The 16,949-nt window shown below is 34.6% G+C and overlaps 2 protein-coding genes across 2 annotated transcripts; one reads left to right on the top strand and one right to left on the bottom strand.

Annotated features, from left to right (window-relative positions):
- Positions 1-3,439: 3,439 nt before the first annotated feature.
- On the bottom strand, positions 3,440-4,623 carry LOC111798277 (protein SHI RELATED SEQUENCE 5). The gene is made up of 2 exons (XM_023681327.2): positions 4,098-4,623; positions 3,440-4,026 (listed from the first exon to the last, which is right to left on the bottom strand). Exons 1-2 carry the CDS (start codon positions 4,606-4,608, stop codon positions 3,635-3,637), a joined length of 903 nt encoding a protein of 300 aa, XP_023537095.2. The 5' UTR covers positions 4,609-4,623; the 3' UTR covers positions 3,440-3,634.
- A 10,542-nt stretch (positions 4,624-15,165) lies between these two features.
- Positions 15,166-16,671, top strand: LOC111798276 (B-box zinc finger protein 21). The gene is made up of 3 exons (XM_023681326.2): positions 15,166-15,512; positions 15,614-16,072; positions 16,158-16,671. The coding sequence occupies exons 1-3, from the start codon at positions 15,327-15,329 to the stop codon at positions 16,431-16,433; spliced, it is 921 nt and encodes a 306-aa protein (XP_023537094.2). The 5' UTR covers positions 15,166-15,326; the 3' UTR covers positions 16,434-16,671.
- The last annotated feature ends 278 nt before the right edge of the window (positions 16,672-16,949 follow it).

Below are 16,949 nucleotides of genomic sequence, written 5' to 3'. Positions count from 1 at the left end.
CAAAATCGCACTCCCGTACTCCGAACGATACAGTATCCTTACCAAAAAAAAAAAAAAAAAATGGAAATGGGAGAGAGAGTGGGCAAATTCCATCCTAGGCATTAGGAGACAAAGAGAGTAGCATTTATGGAGGGTTAGCATAGCATTGACAGACACAAAAACAGTGTGTAAAAACCAATGGCAATACACAATAATGAACCACAGTGTCTCCAAATCAAGCATAAAAGTGAATGAAGAATGTACTGTTTTCCAAGAGCCATGCAGGCCACCGCCAGCAGCAACAAAGAGCTAAAGCATGCGATTGGCGTTTGGACCACCCTTCCATTGTGTACTCTTCCCGCAGAATCGCTACCCAAACATAGCAAAATAGATATCATTAATGCCAGCCCACCCGGCCGGGCTGCCTGGTTGCCTGCCTTTTGTGCATGCGCATGGGACATATGTTGCTATGCCATCCCATGCCATGCCCACCCCCCTACTCTTTTAACTACACAATGCTAAGCCAAACTACATCTTCCCCACACATTAAGCCCTAAAACCCCTTTTGCCTTCTCCTCCCAAACCCTACTCCCTCGTACGACGCTCATTCATTGCTCGCTCTCGACTCCCTTTTCTTTGTTTGTTCAATTGCGTACACCCGAGAAATTATTGGATATGATCGTTAATGCTTCTACAACAATAATATGATATTGTCCGCTCTGACCCGTTATGTATCGTTATTAGCCTCATGATTTTAAAATGCGCCTGTTAAAGAGAGGTTTCCCTCCCTTTCAAGACTTGTGTCTGGCTCTGATACCATTTGTAATAGCTCAAGCCCACTGCCAGCATATATTGTCCACTCATTACATATTGTCGTCGGCCTTATGATTTTAAAACACGTATGCTAGAGAGAGGTTTACACATCCTTATAAAGAATGTTTTGTTCCCCTCTCCAACCGATGTGAGATTTCACAATCAACCCCTTCAAGGCCCAACGTCCTCGCTGACACTCATTTCTCTTTCCAACCGATGTGAGATTTTACTATCCACCCCCTTGGGGCTTAGTGTCCTCGCTAGCATACCATCCAATGTCCAACTCTAATACCATTTGTAACCGCTCAAGCTTGCAGATATTGTCCGCTTTGAGCTTTCCCTTCTGGGTTTTCCCTCACTGTTTTTAAAACTCATCTTTTAAGGAGAGATTCCACACCCTTATAAAGAATGTTCCGTTCCTCTCTCCAACCAATATGAAATCTCACAAAAACCGAGGTTGTGCAATGGTAAGACGATCAAAAAGTTGTCGTTCTCGACCGTAGAAAGTTGGGTCTCCAATAATTTTAAGGCCAATCGTGCTATTACACACCGATCAAAGACAAATCATTAAGGCTGATAATGCTAGCTAGGTTAATTTATCTATACATATTCTAAGAATCAATGAGCGATAAAGAATACCGAATGACTACTTCCAATAATTTCTCGACATCCCTATCGTAGACTAGTTCGAGGTAGTCTTGTTGGGGTCGAAGGCTAGCGTTTTTTTTTTCTCGGGAAATTTAGGCACAATTTTTATGTCCAAAATTTTTAAATGAATGAATAGGTTGATAATGATGATGATGGTGATGAATGAGAGAATAATTCAGCATAATTGATTTTTGGAGTAAGGGTAGCAATTTTGGATCAAACAATAATATCACAATTAATTGTACATATAAATTAATATGTTTAAATTTTTAATATATTAAATGCTTGTGATAATTATTTTATTTTTATTTTTTCAAATAATTCTTTCCAAAATAAATTATTTATTGAATATTAATTTAGTTGAAACAAAATTAATAATTATTCACTATATATTTTTAATTCTTATTATTTTTAAAAAAATAAAAATACGATTATATTTTTAATATCACATCCAAATAAGAGCGCTCTTCAGGATAAGATGATTAAAAAAAAAAAAAAAAAGGAAAGTCGTTACTTATACCAATAAGGTGCAACCTCATTTTTTTGTAGCTCAATCATAAGAATTTTATAGGTACGGGATTCGTGTTGGTCTGTAGATTCTTTTTACTCTTAGAACCGAAGAGTAAGTAACGGGGCCATGTTGTAAGGAAATGTCGGACTTTCGTCGCCTACGGCCAAGCGGCGTATGCTCGAGCCTCTGGCCTCGGTTTAAGAATAAGGTTTTAGAAAACGAGGGCAGAGAGAGATTTTAAAAGAGACGTTATATAAGCAAGTAAGAGAGTAACAATAACGGCTCACAACTTTTGGCAGGGAGAATTGTATATATATATATATATATATATTTTTTTTTTTTTTTTTTGCAAATTTAGAAAATGAAAATAAGCATGACGTATGGATATTGGCTAATTTATTTATTTATTATATTTATTTATTCGGCATTATTGCAACTCACATGCAAAGTTTTAAATATGAAGCACAGCTAATGAATGACGTGGAAATGGTAATGCATACTTTTTGTGAGGGAAAAAAATTTAATTACTTTTGAGAGAATTGTTATTTTTTTTTAATTTTTTTTAATTTTTTGCAAAGCATGCTTTAATTAATTTTTGAAGTGAAAAAAAAAAGAAATTAAAAATAATGTATTAAAAATAGGTAAGCATTGGTCAGTCACTCGGGCTCGATTTTTCACTTGAACCAATGTCAAACCGACTCAGTTGACTTTTTAAAAATAATGTATTAAATTGACTGATCAACCAGTCAATTCAATTGATTAGTTTCAGCTCGAAATCGACTTCAATCTTTTATATAATTTTTATAATTTTTTTTAACTAGACCAATTTTATACCCTAAGAGTTCATAAATGACATTTAATTGTTGAATTATATGATTTTTTTTTTTTACCTAATTATAAAGCCATAATAAATCTTTAATGTCACCTTCACTAATGCAACCAACTCTCCATATTGGCTATAATAAAGAACAACCAACATCAATGCAATCGGAAACCGAGAGAGAATCGACGGAGACCATGGCTATCGCCTCCATCACCGCCACCCTGACACGTGGGAAATTACTCAAACACCCCTAATTATCGTCGAATATACTTTTCAAACTTTCTCTGTCCTCTACTGATAATAACTTCATTGTATATTCAACGATATAAGACTATCAACCATGAATGACAGAAAAGGAAGAAAGTCAACGGTGACGAGGTCGATCGACATCATGGCTAGAACGAAACTGCCATCCATTTCCCTTTTCTTCCTTGTTTTTTCTAGTCAAAATTTGCTTAAATTTTCGCCTTATTGATTGATTAAGCACTAATTACAAGATTAAGCTCCTTAATTAATTGTAGAGAGAGACAAATCATATATTTGAAGCTTCAATCTTCAGAATTTTGCATATGAATATCTCCTTGTCGATTATTTTTTCTCGGTTCTTTTTATTTTTTCGTGTTCATAACTCTCTTAATCTTCTAGCTCGATGAATCGAACCGAAAGAGAAAAAGATCAGCTAGCTTCGAGTTTCTCATAATACAAAGAACAATGTCTTCACAAATAATAATATTTTTAATTTGAAAAAAAAAAAAAAAAAAAAAAACTAGCTAAAGAACACAGATAACTTAGGGCAAATTTTCAATTTTCAATTTTTTTTTTTTTTTTTTTTGGAGATTTTAAGGTTTTTTTCTTTTTTCTCATGATCTAGAGGGTGGGAAGAACTGCGTACCAGCCATAAATGCATTAAGAGGAGCTGGATATATAGAAGGGTCAAGCAACGGCGCGACGGCGGCGGTGGGGTTGGAGCTGGTTGCAGCCGAGGTAGTGGTGGAAGCGGCGGCGAGGTTGGAGGGTCCAGCAATTAAGTTAAGTGGGTGTACTGATCCATCTCCTCCGTGGCCGGAGGAGCTCTCGCCGGCGGTGTAATGGACTTCAGAGCCTTGATCGTAGAGAATTCCTTTGAACACGTGGCCTCCGATATTCACAGCCGTCTGATATGCAAACTCTTCATCCTCATCGTCCATCGCGCTTACTTTCACACACCGAAACACCGCCGGTGAGTTCACTTCCGATGGAAATTTCTCCAATTCTAACCCAACAGTGTAATTAATTAATTAATTAGTCAGAAAAATTAGGGATTTATTTTTATTTATTTTTTACCTGAGGTGAAGGAGGCGGGCAAATGAGGGGTGGCGGTGGCGGTGGCAGTGGCGGTGGCGGATTGGGTTTCTCTAAGTCGTTTGGAATTATCCCCACCACGAAACTGCCGTTCACGGCGTTTAGCAGCCGGAACCCACGTGCTCTTCACGTGAGTCTGGCAGTGAAACCCTCGGCTCTTACAGCAAGTCCTACACCGCAAATAAGCACAATCCTTCTTGGCTTGGTTGCCACAGTCTTGGCAATTGATGCCTCCGGCAGTGGCTGCGGCGGGTCTGGTGGCGGTGAAGGCGGATCTGGAGGGGTGATCGGAGTCGGTGCGGCGGCTCTGACCAACGGCGGAGGAGCAGTGGGTTTGGTAATGTGGAGGCCATATTTCGAAGCCTTTGTGGTGGATTTGTTGGTCGTTTCGGTACATAAACAAGGTGGGCTGTGTTTGTTTGTGTTGTTGTTGTTGTTGTTCTTTGTTTGGTGGGCCTTCTTCTCTTCCTCCTACATAGAACAATTCAGCCATTTTTTTGCCCTAATATTTGAAAATAACATCCATTTTCTCTCTTTTTTAAACAATTATTAATGGGTTTTTTATTAAATAAATGTTTAATAAACTCAAAGTGATAAAAGAAATGTTTTTTTTTTAAATTGTTTTTTTTTTTCTCTTTTCTTTCTCATTTCGATGCAATTATGGCACGGAATTAGAGCTCTGCAACGCCGCCATGGAAACTGCCTGCTTTCTCTCTCCTCTTTGTAAAATCAAAAAAACTCCTCATTTAATATAAGTAGACCAATGATGTCCTCTCACTAGAGATATTCGTGTAGATTGAAGGGATAGGTCTCGTTCATGATTGTATGTGTTTGTATCGAACCCCAATATCTGCTAGTAGTGGACTTGAGCTGTTATAAATGGTATCAGAATTAGACACTGGGTAATGTGTCAGTGAATAGGTTGAACTTTGAAAGGGGGTGGACATGAGGCGGCGTGCTAGTAAAGACGTTGGGCTTGAGTAGAGGTGAATTTGGGAGGAGGAGGTCGCACATTAATTGGAGAAAGGAACGAGTGTCAGCGTGAATGTTAAGTGCTCTGAAGGGGGTGGATTGGGGCTATCCCACATTGATTGGAGAAGACAATGAGTGCTAGTGAGCACGTTGGGCCCTAAAAGGGGTAGACACGAGGCAGTGTGTCAGTAAGCACACTGGGCTCTGAATGGGAGTGAATTTGAGGGATCCCATGTCAATTGGAGAAAGGAACGAGTGCTAGTGAGGATGTTGGGGCCCAAAAGGGGTGGACACGAGGCAGTGTGTTAATAAGGACACTGGGGTCCGAAGGGGGTGAATTCGAGGGATCCCACGTCAATTAGAGAAAGGAACGAGTGTCATCGTGAATGTTAAGTGCTCTGAAGGGGGTGGATTGGGGCGATCCCACATTGATTGAAGAAGACAACGAGTGCTAGTGAGGACGTTGGGCCCTAAAAGGGGTAGACACGAGGCAGTGTGCCAGTAAGGACACTGGGCTCTGAATGGGAGTGAATTCGAGGGATCCCATGTCAATTGGAGAAAGGAACGAGTGCTAGTGAGGATGTTGGGCCCTAAAAGGGGTGGACACGAGCCAGTGTGTTAATAAGGACACTGGGGTCCGAAGGGGGTGAATTCGAGGGATCCCACGTCAATTGGAGAAGGGAACGAGTGCTAGTGAGAACGTTGGACCCCAAGAGTGGTGGACACGAGGCAGTGTGCTTATAAGGACACTGGGCTCCGAAGGGGGATGAATTCGAGGGATCCCACATCAATTGGAGAAGGGAACGAGTGTCAGCGAGGACACTAGGCCTCGAAATGGTGCGGATTATGAGATCTCACATCGGTTAGAGAGGAGAACAAAGCATTCTTGGTGTGGAAACCTCTCCATAGCACACACGTTTTAAAAACCTTGAGGACAAGCCCGAAAGAAACAAAAAAATGATTAACAATGGGTACATATATAAAGTGAGGCAGAGACCGGGATGGGAACGAGAACCAGCCTCATTTAGCTAAAATTTCTTGACTCTCTCTCATCGTTTAAACAGAGATTCTCCACCCGTTCCTAAGAGAGTTAGAGCAATAGGGTAAGTGTACATGTGTATCTCTTACTTTCTCTCTACACCCATAATTACCATACAAAGATCACAGTGCAACAGAGAGAGGGAACATGAAAATCTAGGAGTGGGCACTTCATGGACTGTTGTCTGTCTTCCTGTTTCAACGAACAAGATCGAGCTAAAATCTCGATCCAATGGTTACCATCCATCCACGTGTCAACAACTCCACCTTTTTCTTATTCGTCCTTGCACCGTAAAACCCGCAGGCACCTTTTAATTTTTCCTTTTTTGCCCCCCTATTATTGAAATAATTAAATTAAATTTATTTATTTATAATATATATATTTTAAAATCTCATAATCCTCACACCAATCAATTTACTCTACCGAAGAAGGAATGTTATTGTCACATGCAAATCCCGGATATCTCCACGACAGGACCCTCTGAACCTGACATATATTATTTTCCATTATTTTTTTAATTCACCTCCTAAATTAAAATTAAAATTTTTTTTTTTTTTTTTTTAAAAAAAAAGGATTGTCGTCATTCACGACATTCAGACGTACGCTTTTGTCTATTATTTTTCTTTTTTAAATTATTGATTTATGTTATTTACTTTTCACAAAGTTTTCAAAAACATAATTAATTTTTAAAGAATACGAAAATGGTTTTATTCAACAATTTTGTTTTTACTTTTTTAAATTTTAAATTTAAAAAGAAGCTCAAATTCATTATATTTTAATTGTGAAAATTTGACTAAAAATTTAAATATATTTTTTACATTAGTTATTATTATGATTATTACTACTATAATATCATAATTATAATAATAATTGGATAGACTATTTTGCACAAAATAATTAAATTCTTTATTTAATATTCTTAAGCAATTATTAAAAAAAAAATTGTGGGTCAAATTTACAAAGAGTATTTTTTTTTTCTATCTATTATTTTTTTGTACAGTATTTAGTTTAAATATTACCATTAAATTATCAAAATTAATTAATTAAATTTTTTAATATATATATATATATATTAATATATGTTAAAAATATATTTATATTAATAGGGTGGGACGGGAAATTTTATTTATTTTCTTAAATAATTAGTTAAAAATTAATAATAATAATAGAAAAAGTATGGTTTATTACAAAAGGTTAAATTATTTAAGAGAAAATTGAAGAATATATGACGTGGAAAATTGAGAAGAAATAAATAAAAAATGGGTTTAATTACGTGTAAATAGGGGTAGAAAAGGAAGGCTAGAGGAGGTTAATTAAGACTCCATCCCTTTTATGCAAACAAGCACGTGACTTGTGCTGAAACTTAGTGGGTAATGTCCACTAATAATTGGGTTCCAATTATAATAATTATATAAATATTAAAAATTTGTGTTGGCCGTGGATTTGAGTGCTGACTAGGATCACCACCCCGCCGGCCGCCGTATTTGCCGTTACATTCGCCGTCCTTGATGTTTGACGTGGCATTTGATAAAGTTTAATGAAGATCGGGGGCAAAATGAAAATTGTATAATTATTAGGGGCCCGAGGCAAAATTTAAATTTGACTTTCCCCCACTGTTTGATTTGACTTGATCTCGACAAAAATATTTATTTATTTATTTTGATTAATATTCTCATTTATTTTGGTTATTAACTCTCATTTAATTTATAACCATTTTTATTTATATTCTTCATTTATTTGATTCATGTATGAGAATTAATATTGCTGTATCTATATAATGATTTGTCTAGCATTGTTTTGAGGCGTGAAGTCGTGGGAAGTCATTGTTATTTTGTATTTGTCTAAAGTCAATTGGGAGGAACTTTTGTTGAGAGATTTTGTAGTGGAAGGGTGTAAGAGATACACTTATAAACATTTTGATTATATTGATTGGCTACCCCTCGTAGATGTAGGAGAATCTTTTTTTCTCCAAACCACGTAAATTTTTGTGTCTCTTTGTTTATTTTATGTGTGTGGATGTGTGAGTGCGATCAGTCGCTACAATAATTAGGTATTAGAGCATTTTGGTTGGGGTCATATGACACGAGTGGTATGAAAGTATTGAAGGTTGTGACATTACGGTGCACAACATCGGGTTGGTTAAATTATTGACTTTAGCAATAGTTGTTTTATTTTTTTTTATTATTTTAAAAAATTAAAATTATCTCAAGTACATTTTAAATAACTAAAATCTCTTAAAAACTTAAATATCAAACATTTACAAGTCAACCACGTATCTTTACCATCAGTAATAAATCTTAAATATTTTTAATTTTCATAATTGGGTTGAGTTAGAACACTATTTTTGAGTTGGTTGGGTTGACCCAACAACGAAAAAGTCAACTTACAAATTGATCTAAATTTTCAATTTTCAAAATATTCAACTCAATCCAAATGAAAAATATATATATATATATCTAACCTAACCTAACACTCGTTAGTTTGGCTTGGATAGTCCAGATCGGTCGTGTTATTTAATCATATGAACATCTCTAATATTATATTCTTTAATCATAAAAATGAGTGAAAAATATTATTTTGTATACATGATTCAATGGTAACTGTTATGTATATCTATCGATATTCTATATGCGTTAATTTTTTTACAGGATGAATTTTTATTGACTCGAAGTTCCATATTTTATAAACTAACGTCCTATCAAAAAAGAAAAAGCGCTCGTTTAAAGGAACGAGCCATTTTCAAAATGACTCTCTCACTCACTTCACCAAAAGGGTTTCTTTATTGGTTCAAATGTTTTCTTAATTGTCCCACCACAAAAAAAAAAAATAATAATAATAATAAAAAAAAAAAATAAAAAAAATAATAATAATAGGACAAAAGACATCCTTAATTTTGTCGCGCCAAGGTTGAAACGTGTTTTTAGAATGGGCCACAAGGCCCAGCTTCGGCCCACGTTTTTCGTTGGGCCCCCAGATCCAAAAAGAATGAAAAAGTGTTTAATTCCACGTAAGCATGACTTAATAGTTATTATATTAGGTAAAGCCTGGAGAGAGAGAGAGAGAGAGAGAAATTTTCAAATTAATATTGTTTTTTTTTTTTTTATTTATAACATTTTTAGGGATAAAAAAAATAATATTAAATTAAATAAATTTTAATTCAGGTTGATATTATTATTACTTTAAAGTTAACTTATTTTTTAATATTTTTTATACAATTTTTTAAAAAAAGTATAGAGAGATTTGAATAAAATAAATAATATTGGGCTATGCCAAAATTTACATAGAATTGAGGGGCATAAATGTAAATATTCGATAATTTTTAAAAGCCCATTTTCGAAATATTGGAATAAAAAATCTAAATTAATATGTTGGCCCTTTATTTATATTTAATATTAATGACTTAATTCTTATTACTTTGCTTTAATTATTAACATCACGTTATGGATAAAATTTAATTACCACACTTATTAGTATTTTAATATGGCCATTAATGATGTAATAATAAAACATAAGTTCTCGACTTTATTTTTAGCTTTTTTTTAAACTTCCTATCAATGGAGACAGCCTCTCTCACTAATATATTTAGAATTTTGTTTGACCAAATTTTTTAAAAAAAAAAATTTGAATGACAGTTATTCGAAGAACGGATGGTATTCTTATTAAAAATGACATAAACACCCTTAAAAAAATTTTAAATTATTTTAAAATTTTTAAACATAAACATCCTTAAATTATTTTAAATTTTAAATTTTAAAAATTTTAAATAGCAAAAATTTTTATTTTTGTTGAAAAGTTTCAATAATATCCTTAAAACTTAAAAAAAATTAAAAAACATAAACCGAAATAGTTAATATTTTTTTCAAAAATACCCTTTAAGTTTTTTTATTTTTTTTATTAATACCCTTCAACTCTTTTAAATTATTTAGAGATATCATTATCATCGGTTTAAAAAAATACGTATAGATTTTAAGAGTAACATTAATATTATTAATTTTTATAGAATAAAAATGGACCAAAATTATAAATTGCACTTCATAAATTATCCGTACGTTATTTTTAAAAGTTTTTGAAACGCGACTTATAAGAAAATTTTAAACTTTTAATAATAATAAAAAAAGTTTAAAGTGTTTTTTGGAAACTTTTAAAAAGTTATTTTTTAAGTTTTTAAATGAATTTAAAGTATCAGTGAAATTTTAGAAAATTGAAATCGAAATTAAAAAAAAAAAAAAATATTTTTTTAGAGTTAAAAATATTTTTTAAATAAAGTAACAGTAAATATTTTAGATATATTTATTTTAAGTTAATATCTTTTTAAAAATTTAAAGATAATATTAAAAGAAAAGGGGAGAAGTATTTTTATTAATTTAGAAAAAAAAATTGGTAATTATTTTTTCATTAAAAATATTTAAATTAAACGGTTGATTTGAAATGTGTGGGCTTCTTCACGTGGGTAACACGAGGTTCCATATTAAAAATAATAATAAATAAATAATATATTAGCAGAACTGTCTTCACACTCAATTTTTCAATTTAAAAATTTATTGGATTATTACATATCCTACGGTAGTTTGATAATCCAGCTGGCCCTGTCCATCACAACCGTCCAACCGACATACATACATACATAGATAATTTATATTTTTGAAAAGAACTTTTAAATAAATTATAATTACAGCCACAGTAATTTTTTAAAAAGAAAAATCACTATTATTGAAATACAAAAATTTATTCATTTTTTTCCAACTTAACCCGTAACTTATCATACACGACTCTGAATACTCGTATCTATCATAGAGCCAACCCAACAAACTGAACTAGACCCATTTTGTCGATCTCATAAGGGGTCGATCATATGACCTAATTGGTCGACCCCTTGAGGAGTTGACTTATATTGGTTGGGTCGAGGCCTTATCAGCCAAACAATGTAGCCATTCCACACAAGACCATTCTAGTTTGTTTGACTAAGTCTTTTAAGGTCGGCTAAGGTTTCAACCCATCCTTTGAAAGTCGATCAGGTGACTCTTGGTGAACCTGGAAGAAAAATTGATCTTATGGGTGAGAGAGACGGTCAAGTGTTGGCTAATGACCAACCATTTGACACTCGAAGTTCTCGTTGAGCTAAACCATGAGGGATTAAACAAGACTATCTTGTAATTACGATGACCCAATAGCTCAATGAGGAATTTAAAGAATCGCCCTCTTGAGGGTATGTCGTAGTGGGCCACCCCCTTTGGAGGATTAAAAAAGATCGACCCTCTCGTGACGATGACAAAGCGAGCGATCCCCTGAGTCTTAGAAATTGACTCTTGGGAGTAGCGATCACTTGGGAATTATCTTTTATTTTTTAAGCTCTCGACAAACCCAATTCCTAGTTCTAATTTGGTTTTTAGATATATATAATAAAACGGGTATTGATAGAAACACAGGGTTCTCGAGAATGAGTTCTATGAGCACCATTTAGGTAACGTGGAGAAATCTCTCATCATTTTCGCTCCATTATCATTTAAACGAGACTTCCTAACAGGGTTCGAGAATGGGTTCTACGAGCACCATTTAGATAACATTGAGAAATCTCTCATCGTTTTGTACCATTATCATTTAAACGAGAATTCTCAACAGGGTTTTCGAGAATGGGTACTATGAGAACCATTTAGGTAACATTGAGAAATCTCTCATCGTTTTCGCACCATTATCATTTAACCGAGAATTCTCAACAGGGTTCGAGAATGAGTTCTACGAGCACCATTTAGGTAACATGGAGAAATCTCTCGTCACTTTCGCTCTATTATCATTTAAAGGAGAATTCTCAACAGGGTTCGAGAACGTGTCATCGAACCATTTCTGTAACACAGAGAAATCTCTAATCCCTTTCTCTCCATCATCATTCAAACGAGAATTCTCAACAGGGTTCGAGAATGTATTCGACGAGCACCCATTAAACAACACAAAGAAATCTCATCACTTTCCTCCATTCTTCATTTAAAACGAGAATTCTCGAGAGCAGGTCAATTTAGTAGCGCCGAAAGAGACGGTCCCAAAAGTACAGATAATAACCATTAAAATATCATCTCGATTCCCTCAAAGAGGACCTTATTTTAGGCATTTAATGTCCCCTTTTTCACTCTAATGTCCTTAAAATATGCTCCCATTTTTTCTTCTCTTCCCAATACAAAAGATAAGATAACCTTTCTTTTCTCTACTCACACTCTCCAACAACTCTCATCTTCACCCATTCCTTTTATTTTTTTAATTAAATTATATTTTTGGATCTTGTAAATACAAATTAAATTTAAATATTAAAATAATATTTATAAATACAAAAACAAAATGCTAATTAAATTAATATATTTATATCACTTAAAATTTATTTATTTATTTATTATTTTATTTATTATTTTGGCCTCCTTTGACTTTCTAATAATAGTCCCCATTCCAAGAAAAGGGCACATGGCAAACCCTTGAATAATTTACACGTGGAATGTTAGCACTATACATTGCAATATATATATATATATATATATATATATATATATATATATATATATATATATATATATATATTAATATGTTCCTATAATTAAATTAATCTATGGTAAGGATAACTATAAAGTTTGGTAAATATTTTTTTATTAGTTAAATTAATTAAAATATATATTATCGATTAATAATTTAAATAAATAATCAACGTGTTACATTTTTAAAAAGTCAATGATATCGAAGCTTTATTATTAATAATATTATTATTTTTTTTATAGTAGGTATATCATTATAATATTATAATTATATTGGTAGTTCTCTTACCTAGATCTTATTAAAATATTTTTTCAGATTAAGATTTGATTTAAATTAATCAGACACGGAATTGAAAAGTTCGAGCTCGTTTAAGAAAGTAAATAATTTGTCAAATTATACAGTTATTCCGTGAAGTTTGGGATTAGTGTCGGTTTGATTATTCATTTGTGAAAATTACTGATTTACCCTTTGATTTTTTTTTTTTTAAATTCGCGTATTAACTGGATACAGAATTAATGTTTCAGGGTTCTATTTGGTATAAATATAATTTTGTCTCGTAGAATGACATCGAAAGATTAATTATACAAAAATTTGAAATATTAAGGACGGAATATAATTTTCATTAATAAAAATGTATAAATTAAATTAATTAAAACATGGTAGGTAAAGACAGACAATATGATATGATAAGATAGGCCTTTTCATATAAGACATACACATGGTCATACTACATACTTGTGTGTATGTTTTTTTTTTTAATTAATTAATTAATTTATTTAAATATTTTAAAATATAAACTATTTTCTTTTTAAAACTTTATTTAATATAAATTGCTAATATTTATATTCGGTAGCGTTTTATAATGCATATAATAAATAGACCGATGAACCGAAAGGTTATTTAATTGTATATATATTGTTAATTAAATGTACTAATGATATCTTAATTAATATTTAGAGGAAGAAAATGACCTAATTGAAAAAAATCAAATTAATCGAGCTTAATTATGAATTTTGAATTTGTGTCCATCAATAATTAGAATTTAAATTCAGAGTGAATTAAAAATGTAATTAAGACCGTAAAAAACGTGATAGTTTAAATAGTGAGGTGCATGCAAGTCGGTGTAATAGAAATATAGTTCTTTTCACTATACCGGTTAAGATTGTTAAAAAATTTAGGTTTGACTGTATGAACTTAAAAGTCAAGGGGAACGAGGTGTGGTCAACTCTTCTTTATCTCATTCGTCGTAGGACATCATTGGCGTCCTCGTTGCGGTCTTCGATGGTGTGTGTGTTAAATGAACACGACTCTCCACAATGGTTTGACTGTATGAAGTTAAAAGTCAAGGTGAACGAGGTGTGGTCAACTCTTCTTTATCTCATTCATCGTAGGACATCATTGGCGTCCTCGTGCGGTCTTCGATGGTGTGTGTGTTAAATGAACACGACTCTCCACAATGGTTTGACTGTATGAAGTTAAAAGTCAAGGTGAACGAGGTGTGGTCAACTCTTCTTTATCTCATTCATCGTAGGACATCATTGGCGTCCTCGTGCGGTCTTCGATGGTGTGTGTGTTAAATGAACACGACTCTCCACAATGGTTTGACTGTATGAAGTTAAAAGTCAAGGGGAACGAGGTGTGGTCAACTCTTCGTTATCTCATTCGTCGTAGGACATCATTGGCGTCCTCGTGCAGTCTTCGATGGTGTGTGTGTTAAATGAACACGACTCTCCACAATGGTTTGACTGTATGAAGTTAAAAGTTAAGGGGAACGAGGTGTGGTCAACTCTTCTTTATCTCGTTCATCGTAGGACATCATTGGCGTCCTCGTTGCGGTCTTCGATGGTGTGTGTGTTAAATGAACACGACTCTCCACAATGATATGATACTATCCACTTTGAGCATAAGCTCTCATGATTTTGCTTTGAGCTTCTCCAAAATGCCTCGTACCAATGGAGATAGTATTTCTTGATTATAAACCCATGATCATTCCATAAATTAGCCGATGTGGGACTTTTCATCCAATAGTGCGTACGAGTAGTGACGATGCGACGAGAATTAGTTAAACAATAACAATCTCACTCCATGTCCTAGTGATCTTTTACGTTCTCGACTCAATTTTAGTGGTTAACGGCTACGAGGGGACCATCGTACGAGACAGTGAGTCCCATCGAGGGACTCTTAAAGCTTGGTAGTATGACGACTCGAGCTCCACTTGCCTCGTAGTCTTCTCGCTTGTTGTCTCACTTCTATCACTCTCTCAAACTTAGCTCTTACTCTTCGTCCGTACCTCCCGTTGACGATTATGTATTAAAATCGAATCCCGACTCAAAAAGTTATTTGTTTTGAGTTATAAAAAATGTGGTTCGTTTTCTCGAACATAGGTTAAACGAACTCGTGTGGTTAAATTATTATAATTTAAAAAATTTAAAATTAATTAGTGCAACTTTTGAGGTGGCGATGAACATTAGATTAATGATTCTTTTGGTTTTAATGGGTTTAGTTTGTTGATTAATTAAACTAATTACTTCCGCTTCTTTTAATATCATTAATCTCTCTTCATCACCGCGGGAAGATCGACAGAGATGTACGATCATTCTTATAATATTCTGTAATTTTCTTCTCCAATTCTCTCCAGGTTCTTGCCTGATTTCTCTTGCTCCGGCGAAGTTTCTTCTAATCTTGATATGAAGATTCAGTGTGATGTCTGTGAAAAAGGCGATGCGTCAGTGTTCTGCACGGCGGATGAGGCGGCGCTTTGTAATCTCTGTGACCATCGTGTCCACCATGCCAATAAGCTCGCTTCGAAGCACCGCCGCTTCTCTCTGCTCCGCTCTGCTGCAGCGGAGGCCCCTGTCTGTGATGTGTGCCGGGTATTTTGCCGAGATCTGATTCTTGTTGTTTTTGGGTGGATTGGGTTTTGTTCTGTTTCTTGTTTGGTCTGATTTTGGTTTTTGAATCTGGTTTTGTTTAGGAGCGGCGAGGGTTCTTGTTTTGTCAACAGGATAGAGCGATTCTGTGTAGAGAGTGCGATGATCCAATTCATTCGGCTAATGAACTCACTATGAAACACGATAGGTTTCTTCTGACTGGGATTAAGCTTTCCACCACCGCTGCTCTGTACGCGCCGCCTCCCTCCGACGAGAAACCGATCAAAACTGGTCATCGTACTGGTTTAGATCACAAATCAAAGGGTTCAGTCAAGAAACCAACCGCTGTTCCTGCTGCTCCACTAGGATGCACATCAAGTGTTTGTGTTAATGCCTCAACCAACATACCTCCGGCAGTGGCCATGAACAAGGGCGGCGGAGGTCAGATTCCGACAGGAGGCGGTGGCTCAGCCAGTAGCATATCGGAATATTTGATGGAGACACTTCCTGGGTGGCACTTTGAGGATTTACTCGATTCCTCTGTTCCTCCCCCTTTTATGGAGGTTTGATTTATTCACTGTTACTGTGAAGAACTGATGTGGTTAATGATATTGATTGATGGATTTTGTTTCTTTTTCTTGTTTGCAGTGTGAAGGGTTGGGATTACCATTTGTGGAAGGTGATTTCAACAGTGGCCTTTCACCATCGGAGCGTTTGGAGCTTTGGGTCCCTCAGGGGCCGATGTATGGTTCAGGTTTGATGATGAACAGTGGGGTGAAGGACACAAAGGATTTGGTAGTAAACTCATCAAAAGTCAATAGAGCTTGGACAGATGATTGTTTCACTGTTCCTCAGATCACAAGTACAACAGCCCCATCTGCAGGCTTTAAGCGATCCAGATCTTTTTGGTATAACAATCACTAAACACCCTCGTTTCTTCTGCCCTTTTTTTTGTTCATCTGATCTGGGTTTGTTGATTATCATCTTCTTCTTCTGGTTTCTTTTACTTTTTGCTTCTGATCTGTAATTTTAATGGGTTTCTCTTACACTTTGTTTAGGCTTCACCTCTACTTTACTGGGTTCATTCTCTGGTTTCTGTTACTTTTTGCTTTCAAAAGATAAAAGTTGCAGCTGTAATATAATGGGTTCTTCTTCTTCTTTCTCTTTTTTCTGTCTGGGCCCTTTTATTTTGTGTAATTTTTGACATAGGGACGCTATAGTGCCATGATATTGTCCATTTTGAGCGGTGTGCCTTCCTCTAAAAATCTTTCCCCATCGAACAAAGAACATCATAGAGCTTCCTCTGAGTCTATGGAGCTCTCGAAGACTCTACTTCTTTCTTTGGAGCCCTCGAACAAAGAACACCATAGAGCCTCTTCTAAGCTTGTGGAGCTCTCAAAGGCTCGACTCTTTTCTTTCGAGCCCTCGAATAAAAAACAC

Source organism: Cucurbita pepo, chromosome 7 (genome assembly GCF_057944985.1).
Source record: "Cucurbita pepo subsp. pepo isolate OVF chromosome 7, ASM5794498v1, whole genome shotgun sequence".
NCBI lineage: Eukaryota > Viridiplantae > Streptophyta > Magnoliopsida > Cucurbitales > Cucurbitaceae > Cucurbita > Cucurbita pepo.
This window is presented reverse-complemented; position numbering and strand designations above follow the sequence as displayed.

Bases quoted from the DNA above. Each gene is read 5' to 3' on its own strand.
- LOC111798276 (XM_023681326.2), top strand. From the start codon at position 15,327: ATGAAGATTCAGTGTGATGTCTGTGAAAAAGGCGATGCGTCAGTGTTC. The intron at 15,513-15,613 runs GTATTTTGCCGA...GGTTTTGTTTAG, and splicing joins CTGTCTGTGATGTGTGCCGG to GAGCGGCGAGGGTTCTTGTT. The intron at 16,073-16,157 runs GTTTGATTTATT...TCTTGTTTGCAG, and splicing joins TTCCTCCCCCTTTTATGGAG to TGTGAAGGGTTGGGATTACC.
- LOC111798277 (XM_023681327.2), bottom strand. From the start codon at position 4,608: ATGGCTGAATTGTTCTATGTAGGAGGAAGAGAAGAAGGCCCACCAAAC. The intron at 4,027-4,097 runs GTAAAAAATAAA...CTGTTGGGTTAG, and splicing joins GCCCGCCTCCTTCACCTCAG to AATTGGAGAAATTTCCATCG.